The sequence below is a fragment of the Salvia miltiorrhiza genome, chromosome 6 (genome assembly GCF_028751815.1).
Source record: "Salvia miltiorrhiza cultivar Shanhuang (shh) chromosome 6, IMPLAD_Smil_shh, whole genome shotgun sequence".
NCBI classification, from domain to species: Eukaryota; Viridiplantae; Streptophyta; class Magnoliopsida; order Lamiales; family Lamiaceae; genus Salvia; species Salvia miltiorrhiza.
Window position 1 is genome coordinate 43,382,084 of NC_080392.1, and position 14,876 is coordinate 43,396,959.

General features: G+C 37.8%; 1 protein-coding gene across 1 annotated transcript; it reads left to right on the forward strand.

Moving 5' to 3' along the window:
* Nucleotides 1-11,909: 11,909 nt before the first annotated feature.
* On the forward strand, nucleotides 11,910-14,105 carry LOC130991002 (uncharacterized). Its single transcript, XM_057915207.1, has 2 exons — nucleotides 11,910-12,420; nucleotides 12,772-14,105. Exons 1-2 carry the CDS (start codon nucleotides 11,910-11,912, stop codon nucleotides 14,103-14,105), a joined length of 1,845 nt encoding a protein of 614 aa, XP_057771190.1.
* Nucleotides 14,106-14,876: the final 771 nt, after the last annotated feature.

The following is a 14,876-nucleotide window of genomic DNA, read 5'->3' on the forward strand; positions in this document are numbered from 1 at the left end:
ATTCCGACTAAAGACCATCCTCAGAGAGTTCGTCCAAAAATCTGGCAGCAGACCATCTAAGACCTTATTTGAGTGATGTTTACTTTGCACTTCAGGTGGTTCAATTGGCTTTTAATCAGATTTCGGGTGCGCTCGGATCTGGGCCATTGTGAGTCCAACCTTTGAAGATTGCTGGTTACATTTTCTCTTTGCGCGCATTCGAGCAGGCTAGATGACTCAATGGTGTTCTATTATGTTTGGCGAACATGTGTTTCAACTCCACGAACGAATTCAACTTTAGCTTGGAGAGAAGTGAAGTTGTCTATGCATAGCCGACCTCAATGCCACATGACTCAATTCTTTGACAGGTCTTGGGTGCGCTCAGGCCTGGGATTGTTTAAATCTGGTTTGAGTGAGGTTGTTGTTATGTTTGGCATCTCACGAAGTTGGGAGAATTCTGCACAACGGCTCGAGAAGATTGAGTATTTTCTTCTTGATGCTTAAGCCAAGGAGAATGAAGCTATCGTCCGAATTGCTTTGATCAAGGAAGTGCTTGCTATGATAGAGAGGTGGAAGACAGAGATGACGTTGTCCTTCAAGCAAGATAGTGCCTCCTTTCATATTGTCCGAGGTGCAATCCCAGAATTCAAAAGAGATTTTGACAAACATAAAGTTGCACATGTTGATGAGGAAATGCTGCGGAATTTTGAAGACTTCAGAGTCACTTTTGATCTTTGCTCAGAGAACTTTGGAGGATCAAGACCCATTTGCTTAGTATTGGTGCAAACCGCAATTTCTATCATTTCTCTCTTGATGATTTTTATTTGGTTTGTGATGGATATTTTGACATCTTCTCCAAATGCTTGTGCTTCTTTTGATGGCTTGATTTTCTTCCCAATTTGAGACATATTCGGCTTCACATAATCAACTTAAATCATAACTTTGATGATATAAATTGAAAAGAGCCAAACACAATTCATGACTGAACCTAGAAATTATCTAAGCTGCCTACGTACCCTTTTGAAAGGGATCAAGTCAAAACGTAGTTCATAGGATCAACAAGTGTTTGAAAATGGGTGCCGTGCACAGTTTATACTCATGCGGGCCAGGAGTAACATGCAGTTTAGGCTCGTGCGTCAAGGAGCTGTCTTCATACACTCCATTTTGTTGCTTTTCTTCATCTGACTCATTTTTTGCTTTTCTGCTTTTCTATTTTTTTTGGCTTTTTATGCTTTCCATTTTTTTTTTTTTTTGGTTTTTCTATATATATATATATATATATTTTTTTGGAACTATATACATATGTACATGCTTCAACTTCTACCACCCTTCAAGGATAGTAGTACTTCAAGAACTTTCCTTTGAGAGTGATAACAATTGGCCTCCTTGCAGCGAGGGCCATGTCTCCAATTTGAAAAGAGGGCGCTCGCACTGCTTTGTTGAAGGATCTTTGAAGGAAGAGCTTGATAGTATTCCAATTTTTGCTGGACTTCTATTCTCTCTTCATCCAGAGTTTCCAGTTCTTTGGGGCTCAAGTGCGAATTCTCTTCTCCAACGACCATTTTTTCGCAGGAGGTGATATGGTTTGCTGTGACAATGTCTTCATCTTTTCGGCGATGATCTTTGCAATCAAAACACTTCTTTATGCTTTCATTTCTCTGGCGTATGAAGGCTATATTTTCTGCGACGTCTGCTGTGATAACGCCACTTCTAACGAGACTTGCAATTTCACGGTGCACTTGACTTTGAGTAGTATGAGGAAGAGGAACTGAATTACTAGCACTATTAGTAGTGTAGTAAGAGAAAGCCACACTTTCTCTATCTTCTTGATCTATGGCATCTCGTGTGAAGATGGTGGTCTTCATTCGAGCTTTCATTTCTTTCCCACATGACATAATCAAAGTGGTGTATCTCTTCATTCGAGGAGTGATCAAACTTCTCCATTTCTCTGTTATGTGCAATTCATCACTCCCTTTTGTCTTGCTTCGTTTCCATGATGTACCTTTGCCAAGTCTTTTAAAGACAGATACTCGTTGAGCTTCTCTTCTACCCATCATTTTGAAAACAGAAACCGTTTGAATGTTTGAAGATTCCAGGGTTTGTTGGGTGCTAGTATAGTTAGTGGCAGCTCTTTTGATGGCGATACGAACGGGACTCTGCACTGTATATCCCAAACCTGCTTTGGAGTTTTGGCCTGCGTTATCAGTCTTTTCCAAATGAGACCTTGACATAGAGCTTTCTTGAGGATTGTATCCAGCATTCACGAGGAGTTTATATGCCTTCGGACCAAAGTGCTTTGAGAGTTCTTTGTTTGAGAGATCTTCATGTTCTGTGACGCCACTTTGCTTTGGTCGGACAAACCCTTCAAATGGTTGGAGAATTGGCTTCTTGGCATTAATCTTCGTTAAAGGCATGGTGAATCCTTCCATCTTTAGAAAAGGTTCTTCCTTCTTTTTCTCCTGGCAAGATCTCAACTCGTCATGTGATGTATCATCTTTCACCATTGAGACTTTGGTTCTTTCCAAATAGAATTGAGCATCGGCGAAATGTGACTCTGCTTCCGTAAACGGCTTTTGATCACCAACCACTTTTCTTACGGCGCCATTTTGATAGTACTTGAAGCATTGGTGCAATGTAGAAGGAACAACACCATTTTCATGAAGCCATGGTCGACCCAGAAGCATATTGTAGGACGTCTTGGCATCGATAACATGAAGCAACGCCGTCGAATCCATGTCCTGCATCAGCAATCGCAACCTTATAGTTCCAAGAGCTCTTTGCCCTTCATGATTGAAACCTTGGATCATCAATCGACTTTTTGACAGCTCATCTACTTGGATTCCCAATTGCTTCAAAGTTCTTAGTGGCAAAATATTGACCGCTGAGCCTCCATCGATGAGAATTCGATTGACTTTCTGCTCCTGTGTATAACAACTCACGAACAATGGCCTGTTATGAGGTTCGAATCCAAGCTGCAAGTCTTCATTGGAGAATGTGATTGCCAATGCATCATTGTCTTCATCCATGTTGATCTCAGGTTCTTCATCTACTTGGTTGGATGTATCATATAGAGCTTCAATACCTTCTATGATGTCATTCAAGTCGGTGGAGACCATATTTACAGCAGTAGCGTCTTCTTCAAGAGATATTTTCCCTTCTCGAGCTAAACGCATGACCCTGTCTTTGAAGATGAAGCAATCATGTATGGGGTGCCCAACCAGACGATGGTATTTGCAGTAACTTGGATCATCTGTCCTCCCTGCTTCATTTGGTCGCTTCATTTCTGGCAACTCGATAAGCTTTTCTTTGAGCAGGTCATCAAAAATTCCTGAAACATCAGAGTCTAAGAAAGGGTATTGCTTTTGTTGCATTTCTTTCAAGGTAGATCTTCTTTGCCCCATGTCTCGGGAAGAGTTCTGATTGTCTCGTGAAGTGTTCTGGTTGCCTTCTTGTCCAGCTTCTCTCTTTAAGAATTTTACCGAAGTTGCCTTAATCGCCATGGATTCCTTATTTGGTGCTTCATCAGATGATTTGCTTTCTTTCTTGAATTCTGGCTTGAATTTGCGAGGTTCTCGGATGGGTGGTCCTTCGATCCCGCTTGCCATCATGCTCAACTCCATGTCATGCGCTCTTGTAGCAAGTTCTTCGAATGTTCTAGGCTGGATTCCTCGCAAGATGTATTGCAAGCCCCAATGCATCCCTTGAATACACATTTCGATGGCAGATGATTCAGACAATCGGTCCTTGCAGTTGAGACAAAGGTTTCTCCATCGGTTGATGTAATCAATGACTGGCTCTTCTTTGAATTGACGCGAACTTGTGAGCTCCACCATGCTGACAGTTCTTCTAGTGCTATAGAAGCGGTTGAGGAACTCATGCTCCAGTTGTTCCCAACTATCAATTGAGTTTGATTCTAAGTCGGTGTACCAATCAAAGGCATTACCTTTCAATGAGCGAACAAACTGTTTGACCAAATGATCTCCATAAGTACCAGCGTTGTTGCATGTTTCAATGAAATGAGCCACATGTTGTCTCGGATTTCCTTTGCCATCAAACTGTTGAAATTTTGGTGGTTGATAGCCAAGAGGCATCCTCATACTGTCAATTCGCCGAGTATATGGCTTGGAGTAAGTCAACGATGATTTGGAGCTTCCACCGGAGTTATTCTTCATTGTTGCTTCGATGAACTCTTTGAGTTGGTCGATGGGAATGAGGCCACCAGACGAGAAGAGAGTATCATTTCCTGAAGGCCTTTTTCCATCACTCTTTGGCTTGTCTTTGGAGATTTCTTCATCGTTATTCTCTCCATCTTCTTTGCTTTCTTCGCCTTCCTTATCGTTGTTGGCGTGGCTTGAATCTCCTTTTTCTCCTTTGAGCTTTGCAATCTGGGCATCTTGCTCTTGGATGTGCTTGGTTAGAGATTCAACCATCTTTGTCAAGTTCAAGAGTTGTTCCTCCATGGTGGAAGTGTTTGTCATCATGACACTTGCATGGAGTTGATAATTTTCAGTGGGGAATGTGAAGCTTTTCTCAAAGTTGTCATCTTCTTCATGGATAGATGGAAGATGAAAGATCGGCTTGGACACTCCTTGCAATGATTTCGATTTGCTTCGCGTGATCATACCAACGTTTGCCGAAGAAGCTTTGGATGAAGCTGGAGCAGCTGCATTTGATTGAGTAGACATAGTTCAAGATTTTTGGTGAAGAGTAGAGATGAGAGGTAGAGATGTCCCACTGGGCGTGCCAAAATTTGTAAACACAAATTTTTGTATTTCAATTTGATAAAATACAAAACGCGTCACAAAGATAATTTGATAGAATTTGATAGATAGATTTATGCGGGTTGCAATCTCTAGTTAATCCTCTGATTCTTCTCTTCCATTTGATTCTTGAACAAACTCGAAGGTTCTTGAAATACTTGTTTTGATGACGCCAATCCAAAGGACTTAAGTCATGATTTTGGATTGAACGTTGAACTTGATTTGATTTGAGAAGAACGTCCTTAGAATTTTGTAAGAACGCCTTGAAGCTTTCGAACTTGATTTGATTTGATTTGAAGAACGTCCTTAGAATTTTGTAAGAACGCCTTGAAGCTTTCGAACTTGATTTGATTTGATTTGAAGAACGTCCTTAGAATTTGTAAGAACGCCTTGAAGCTTTGGGACTTGGTTGATTTGATTTGAAGAAGATCGTTCTTGGAATTTGTAAGAACGCCTTGATCACTTGAAGATTTGAAGGTTTGATCACTTGAAGATACTTGAAGAATACTTGAAGACTTGATAGAATTCTTGAAGACACTTGAAGATTTGAACGCTCAAATACTTGAAGATTCGAAGGATACTTGAAGATTTGAATGCTCAAATACTTGAATGTTCGAAGGATACTTGAATGTTGCCTTGAAGATATTGAAGATTTGAAGGATACTTGATGAATACTTGATACTTGATAGAATTCTTTGAACTCCTCAATCTTCCACTTCAACTTGTGATACTAGAGAGAATTCTTTATGCTCTTCGATCTTCCGCTCCTTCGAGTCGTTATAATGAGCACCCCAACACCTCTATTTATAGATTTTAGAGATGGGCTTCATGGGCTTTATGAGCTTTGGGCCTTCATGCATGGGCCTTAGGGCCTTAAGTGGCCAATAAGCCCATTAATTCATTTTATTAAATATTAATCATATATATCTATTTAATTAGGAATAAAATCCCATTTAATAAAATAGAAAATATAATTGAATATTTAATTCATGAATTTACACGTGCCATGATTTAATTCGACGACAATTTAATTGTCTACACACCCCTAAATGAAACGTGGCGCAATGTGTGCAAGAGCAAGAGAGAAATGCAGTTACAGATAAAGAAAGAGAAATTTAATTGCAATTAATGCTAAATTCCAGTGCGTGTATTTTCTAATCATATTTTTAGAGAGACGAGTTATATGTAAATTAAATTGGGGGCTAAAGGGACATAATAGTACACATATTAATAACTTTAATATTTTATTAAATATTTGGCTATAAAGAGTAAAATGGGGGCTATGAATAGAATCATCCTAGACAAAGATGTATAGTATTTAAGAGATAGGATAGCGCAAGGGCCCGATAAAAATTATTTTTTTTAATTATTTATTTAAATTTATATAAAGTTAAATTATAATTTCTTAACTTATTCTAGATTTTAATCTAAGATACCAAATAATTAATTCATGTTATTTCTATTTCACATTTAACTACCAAACATAAATATACGATATCAATCTTAGTTTATTTACTGTGTATCTTTTGTTTTATCTATCTTAACTTATCCCAATGACCCTATCAAATATGCCCAGTAAGATTTGTGTCGGTAAATTTTTAATCGCCATAATAGAATCCATATATGTTGATTGAGATAGGAAGCAGTGAAGCACTTGTTTTGATGCACAAATACTGTCTTATTAGGTTGAGAAATCGGCTTTGACAAAAGCTGCAATGAATCATCTTATACATTAGAAAGTGCCCAAACTGCCGTGTGCCAACATTTGCAAGCCAAGCATTTTGTTTCTTGCAAGAAATCTATATAATATACTCCCTCCGTCCCGGCCAAGACGTTACATTTGCTTTTCGGCACAGGATTTAAGGAGTTGTATATTAATGTTTTAAGTGTGTAATAATAAAGTGATAAAGTAGAAGAGAGAAAGTAATAAAATGATAAAGTAAGGAAGAGAAGATAATAAAGTGATAAAGTAGGAGAGATAAGGTAATAAAGAAATACTTAATTAGTGTTAATTAAGTGTTTAAAATTCCTTATTTTTGCCAAATATAGAAATGTAGCATCTTCGTTGGATGGCCCGAAAAGGAATATATAGCATCTTGGGCGGGACGGAGGGAGTATAAAAGAGGAATTTTTTCTCTCCATTTTTTCCCTCTCTTCTTCCACTATTTTTTTAAAAAAATTTAATATTTTCTAAACATCATCAAATTTGATTAATTGAAAAATAATCAATTTATATCTTAAATTTAATATAGTATTAAAATTATTAAAAATAAATGTAAAATTAATAAGTTGTGAAAATTTTAAAATATTTTATTTTATGTCTCTTCATTAAAAATTTACAACTTTTTATTTGTGTGTGTATAAAAATATTTATTATGATGAATAATACTATATAATAATATGCACAATGCAAAGTTTCATTACCGAATAATTTTTAAAAGGGAAAATTGCACCTAAATACACAAACTTTGCCAAAAATCCATATTTGACGCGAAGTTAGGATTTTACATTTTAATACACCAACTTTCGTTGTTGTCCAAATTTGACGCGACTTAATTCTTAAAAATTCAAAAAATAACCCCTTTTTGAAAATAATTATACAAAGACCCACTTATGTTATAATTTGGGACATTTGAACCAAAACAAGATATTTCCTTATGATGTTTTCTTTTAAACCATTTTAGGCGCGGATCAAAGATTAAAAGAAAACATCATAAGGAAATATCTTGTTTTGGTTTAAATGTCCCAAATAATAACATAAGTGGGTCTTTGTATAATTATTTACAAAAAGTGGTTGTTTTTTGAATTTTTAAGAATTAAGTCGCGTCAAATTTAGACAACAACGAAAGTTGGTGTATTAAAATGTAAAATCCTAACTTCGCGTCAAATATGGATTTTTGGCAAAGTTTGTGTATTTTCACGCAATTATTCCTTTTTAAAATTATTTAATAACTATAATTATCATTACAGTTTGTATAAATTGAAAATTTACATTTTAAATTCATGATTTTATTGAGTAATTGATGTGAATTATTATATTTACTTTTAAAATATATTTTGTATTTGTTTATATTTCGATATTTCATTATTAGCTTTTATGTATTTTTTTTTAAATCTATCATTCTGTCGTGAATCACACGAATGGGGGTATTCTAGTAATAACCAAAATCGGAGTTAAGCCACTATTTAGGTTATTTTACAATGATGAGTAAGTACCAACTTGGCTTACAACTATTTTTTTATTCATTTTTAAAGGTGGGGTTGAGAAATCGCACATGGGATCCTCTGTCCCATAATTTAGTGTGTACCACTCTTAATTTATTATAATTTTTAATTATATTTTCTTCAATTTTAATTTATTATGCTTTAATATAATAAGAAGATAATTAACAAGGGTTCACCCATGCAATTAGGGTTTATAATTAATTTTTTATATTTATTTGAATTAATAATTAATTATTTAAGTTAATTAATTCAAAGTTAGGGTATATAATTTTTTTAAATTTCAATTTTTAGTTATAAAGATTAATTAGAGTTCATAATATAATAATACTTTATATTTTTACAACAAATAATTAAAAAATAGACAAATTAAGAGTGGTACACACTCGCTTAAAAAAAAAGTGGTACACGCTAAATTATGGGGCAGAGGATCCCATCTGGAGAAACCGCAGGGTGCGAGCGAATACTTAAATTTGGGTTTAGTATCATAGTTGAAGAATAAATTACAAATCAAAAATATTTAATTAGATAATACTCCTTACGTCTATAAAAAAAATCACAAATTTATCATTTTCGTTCATCCAAAAAATATATTATAATCCTTTTTTGTCATTCATAGACCTACCATTTTTTTAATTTGAGGCCCTTTCTTTCATTAATTATCTCTACTGCTTTTTTCTTTGTATATCCTTTTTTTGTGAACGTATGGAGTACATCTTTTTGTCAAATTAAAAAAAAACATACAAGATAACTACTATGCACCAAGTATATATACAGTTGGATTTGTGCTCAAAGTTCACTGGTGTAGTAAACTCGCGGCTCAGTGGATTATAGCTCGTATAACTGACTGCCCGAGATGCATGCAAAGGTGGTTATTTGACAGTATGATCACAGCCGTTGATCATGCACCGGATTACATCTGAGTACATAAAGATTTCTTTCTAGCTTCTAGAGTTAGTTTTTTACGCATTCCTTGTATGTGAATGAGAGTAGAGAACAACAGAGAGAGAGAGAAATATTGCTAAGCGCAGCTATCATTGAGCTCTGTTCGCTAATATTTTCACCACGCCGCAAGTATACGGGTAGTTGTAATATATGGAAACAAGGTCGTATCCCACAAGGATTAGTAGTTCAATCTAGTGATTATCCTAATTCATTTTACTAGACTATTTAGACTAAACGATGGAGTGATTGGTTTGATTATCTAACTAAATACTTAACAAGTGCAAAGACAAATGAAAACAAGTAAGCAACGTGGACTAATGTAATGATTAAGACGATTTAGGGACTAGGCATCGATGGTTAAGCAAAAGACTTCAATTATAGCTCAATACTAATCTTGACAATCCTAATTATCTAGAGTGATCTCCCAACTAGTTCTAGCCCCCTCCCGGACGACTAGAACGGTAGACTACGGGTCATAGTTGCCGTCCCCAGTCAACTTCTAACGTATAACTCCCAAAAGCACACAAAGATCGACATACTCTCACCCAACTCTCAACCTCCCGGTTATCGAATTGATATGTTTCAAACACCTTATCTATTGCAATAATCATCTACCGATTCAAATTGCAAATTAGAAATGCATAGAATGTGGCCAACAAACCATACAAGAAATAAAGCAAGGGTTTGAAAAGATAATGTGCAAAGGAACAAACAAGATTTATATTGAGCACAAATAATCAATCCATTACAATAACCATCTAGCCTAATCCCCAAATCAAAGAGAAATTGGCCTATCATGTTCAACAATAACATACCCAAAAAAAAGAAAACATAAATGAAAGAGATAGAAAGAATGAATGATGTGTGTATTTTAGCTACCTAGTTTAGTGTGCGTTTTGCCGTGGTTTCATGTGATATTACATGTTTTGCTATGTTTTGGCGCAGGAATTTGAAGAAGTAGAAATGGAGTTGATAATTGGAAGAAATTGGAGAAAGCCGAGCTGTCGATGGGATTTGACGTGAAGATGGAAGAAAGTAGAGATTGGGCTTTTAATTTACTTGTTATATTTTTTTTAGGAAGCCCAAAACTCTTAATTTTATTTTATTTTGAGTATTAATTAAGTTTAGGGCCGAAGCCCATGTTATTTTTTTGTTAAGCGGCGTAGTTAGGAATTTATTTCCTTATTTTGTTAGGCCGCATAGTTAGGGATATATATATTAGATTAGGTTTTATATTTCTGACTTACACATTCACTTTTGAAACACTCAGCCGCAATATTTGATCTAATAGAATAGTTGACTTTTTCTTTATTCCATGCACTCTTTAATTTCCATGCAATTTTCGATTCTCACGTACTAGTTCTTGATTTCATAGCTTTATTTAGTTTAATTCTTGTTTATTGGCTCATCAAATAGCGGCTGGAATTGGATCAAGAAGGCAACGAGTTTTTTTTTTTGGGTTTGATTCAAGGGTTATTTCAATTCGTGCAATTTATTTTCTTACTATTGTTCGTTATTTATTTATGTTTATTTTTATTTATTTGATTGTTTTTATTTTAAGCATGAGTAGCTAATTCTTTTAATTCGGCGAGAATAATGAAACTCTAATTTAATGATCTGTGAGACCTAATTGGTTTAAAATTGATTCCTATTGATTCCGATTAATTCCTAGGTTCCAAGATAATTCTGATTTTATTTAAGCCTGATCAACTTAAGTTTAATTGGATTACAGTCAATTAGTTCCTGCCAATCCGTAATTATTGGAATTGGACTAATTAGTGATACAACTACCGTGTTCGTAGGGGGAATTAATTGGTATATTAGTTATTACTAGCGTCTCTAGAATAATTGATATAAATTGGGTTCCTTCATCTTAATGTTGTTAGAATATTAAATCTAGGTCTGGCGTCTCCAGCTAGGTTATATTTTAATAAGGGAAATAAGCAGGTCTGGCGTCTCCAGCTGTTTATCGACACAGTAAGTAGGAATTGGGGTACGTCCGTTGCGTTTCACGGTATCCTATAACTGGTTGGTTAATAGGGATTGATTAATTATTGCGTCGAGGATCAGAGTTGAATTAGAGTGGATTTATTTGAGCCGAATTACCCTTTTCATATATTTACTTCAAGCGTATTTTATTTGATTTAATTCTGCATTCTTAGTTTAATTAACTCCTCTTAAATTTAAGGCGTGGTGGCATCACCGATTTTCTAGACTTAGGGATTTGAATGAATTTTAACTGCTCTATGTGGGATCGACCCTGCTTGCCATTGTATTAATTTATTTTGGTAATTCTGCAGGAATTATTTGGTGGTATACGACGTCCACCAAATTGGCGCCGTTGCCGGGGAGCGGTGTTAATTATTTCTTTTCCCTTTGTCTATTTTTCTTTTTTTTATTTTCCTGTTTATGAGCAGATCGTCCAAGCCCAACCTCCTTTTCGATAGTGAAATTGAGAAGACCGCGAAGAAGTTAAGGAAGGAGGCGAAGGCGAGGAAGCTACTGGATCTGCTGGATTCGCAGGCTGACCCTCCCGTTCGACTGGAACAGTTCATCGAGGAGAAACCCAGTTCTGTCGCTGCTGAAGAGGTTCTGTTTGCCCAAACAGACCACGACTCGGGGACATAATCAGATTGTGAAGAAGAAACCGACTTGAGTTCGGTTGCAAGTACTGAGAGTGACATGGCTGACGATTCAAGATTGTGCGATCTCTCCAGCCACGAAGCTGATCACCCCCCAACCCCGATCCGGATGCCGGCGGCTGCTACTGCTATAGAAATTAAGCTTGGGTTGCTTAATGTTCTTCCTAAGTACTATGGGAAGAAAGGAGAAGATCCATACAACTTCCTGAGCGAATTCATCAAGATCTGCAAGGTACAGAAGCGCCCCACTGATGTAACGGAGGAACACTTCAGATTGGCGGCATTCCCCTTCACCATGACAGCAGAGGCGAACTCTTGGTTCGCGAGTCTTCCTCCCAATTCTATCACTACGTGGGCAGAGATGAAAAAGCTATTCTTGGAACATTTTTTTCCGCCCACCAAGACGAATGCGCTGAAGAAAGAAATTAGTGGAGTGAAGCAGGAGTACGACGAGTCATTGAGCACCTACTGGACTCGATTTAGGAGATTGGTGGACAGTTGCCCCAACCATAAGTTTTCGGATGGGGATTTGCTGCAGTACTTCTATCAGGGGATGACCGTGGATACTAAAAACCTTGTGAATTCATCGAGTGGAGGAGGGTTTTCCCAGAATACTGTGAGTGAAGCCAAACGATTGATTCAGCACTTGGTGGATGCAACGAGGGAGTATGATGAGCCACGCATTCAAATGCTCAAGAAAGATGCGCAAGCAAGCTCCTCAAATTTGGATGACAAGTTCGAAGAGAGATTGGGAAGGATAGAGAGAATGCTAAGCACTGTGGTGGAGAAAGTGGCGAGCGCTGGACAACCGACGGAAAAACCATGTGGAGCGTGTGGAAACTTTGGCCATACGAGCTTGCAGTGCACAGGGGGTGAGGAAGAATATCAAGCTCAAGCGAATTCTTCCCATAATTTTTATAGCTGTGACGTGCCACTGCCCCATTTGCCCAAACGGGACCAGTACGCGAACAATCACAATGCTCCATGGAGAAACCATCCTAATTTCCGATGGAGAGATCCCGAGCCGAAGCAACCACCAACGACGCAGCAACCACAACAGCAAAACTACCGTCCTCCACATCAAAGGACGGGGTATCAAGCTCCACAAGCTCAGCAACATCCTCCCGAGAAGCAAGGCAAGTCACTAGAGGAGATGATGGCGGATTTGATTGGCAACCAGCAATTTCTGCAAAATAATGTGCAACAGCTTCAACAATCTCAAGCCGAGCAGAAGGTGCAAATCGAAGGACTATCCCGTCAGATGTCTCAGCTCGCCACATCCATGAATCAGCTTAAGGGAAATAATGGGACTTTGCCATCTCAAGTTCATGTGAATCCCAAGGAGAATGTCAACAAGATCACCCTGAGGAGCGGTACAGAGTTGGACGGACCGACAACCCAGAAATCTCAAGATGGACCGCATGTAGATTCTGGAGTCGAATTTCATGTGGAGGAATTCGAGCGTTCTGTTGGTACGACAGATCCAGTCATTCAACAGGCAGAACAGTCCCGTTTGGCCAAACAGAACAAGGGGCCGACAGCTGAGCAGAAAGGGAAAGGAGCAGTACTTGAATCCACCGAGGAGGAGCAACCCAAGGTCTCTAAACCTTCGAGCCTACCTGACCCTAAGGCTGCAATATCAGTTCCCTTTCTAGGAAGATTGGCGAAGAAGAAGCCGGAGGAGGAGCTCATCGATTTTGTGAAGATCTTCGGCAAACTTGAAGTGAATCTTCCATTCTTGCAAGCGTTGAAAATCCCTCCTTTTGGGAAATTTGTGAAGGACTTCATAGCTGGAAATTCCAAGGCAACTGGTAAGATTGTGATGGGCGAGAACGTCTCAGCTGCACTCAAGAAGGAGTTACCCGCCAAGTGCAAAGATCCCGGTATGTTTTCTCTCCCCATTTACATTGGTGATACTAGGATCGAGAATGCTATGTGTGACTTAGGAGCGTCTATCAATGTTATGCCTCTCACTGTTTACAATAGATTGTCGGGTGTAGAATTGGTAGATACTAGAGTAGTCATTCAGTTAGCCGATAGGTCTTGTGTTTATCCCGAAGGTTTGCTTGAGAATGTTCTTGTGAGTGTGAATAATTTTGTTTATCCTGCCGATTTCTATGTGGTGAGGATGAGTGGAGTGCAATCTAAGGGTTCAACGGGGATCCTTTTAGGTCGTCCGTTCCTAAGAACTACAAAGTCAATCATAGATGTTAGTAATGGCACGATTTGTCTGGATTATCATGGGGAGAAATACACTTTTAGTATGGATGATGCCATGAAAAATCCTAATGATGCTGAAAATGCTTATTCTATTGATGTGATTGACCCTCTCGTCCAAGAATTTCTTGAGACCGAATTCATGCAGGATAAGTTGGAGCTCACTATGATAAAGAGTTGGACAGATTTTGATGCTCAAGGGATGAACGATGCAGAGGTCAAGGAGGCCATCATGTCTCTTTATGCACAACCGGAGATGGTCAGTTCGGGAAGCCAGTTCTGTTTGCCCAAACAGACACCGTACGACAGACCACTGAGATCCGATGAGAAGCCAACCTGAGCACCACGATCAGACAGGAGCTGCGGCGGCAGCGCACGCGGTGATTCCTTTCCTTTTTCCTTTTCGTTTTGTTTGTTCTTGTGTTAGTTTTTATGTTTTGAGTGTTGTTCTGTGTTTTTCGTTGCCCTTTACTTATGCTTTATTTTGTTTTGCTTGAGAGCAAGCAAAATTTAAGTGTGAGGGGGGGCGTTGTTGAGTCTTTGCTTGTTAAGTCAGTTTATGTTGAGTCTTGTGAGTCTTCTAGCCAAGGTAATTGATAAGTGCAGTTGTAGAGCATGCTGTTAGATTGAAAATGTGTGATAATTTGATCTTTCCCGACTTAAGAATTAAGAGCTTGTGATTGACAATGTGTGTTTTGATTACATGATGTCTGGAATGACAAAATAAGGTTAATGAGTGAATCTAAACTACACATAAGTGAGGTATTGAGCTTAAATAGAGTAGAGCACTCTCTACTAATTTTTGTTTTGAGAGATTTGATGATCCATGAAGTCGTGATATCAAGTGTGTCATATGTGGTAAATGATAAGAGGCACTAGGGTAGCCATTTGGCCTGTGTTTGAATTCTTAACCATACACTAACCCCTAGTGAGCCATGTTTGAGCCTTGCCGTGATTGTTCATATTAGTCATTATATATATATAGCCAAGGCCTGTTTTTTGTGAACCTTCTTTTTGGTCCCATTGTGCATGTTAGAATTGAATTACATCTTAAGTGAATTTTTGAGGAATGTGCATAAGGATACTTGTTTGCCCAAACAGAACCGAGCCG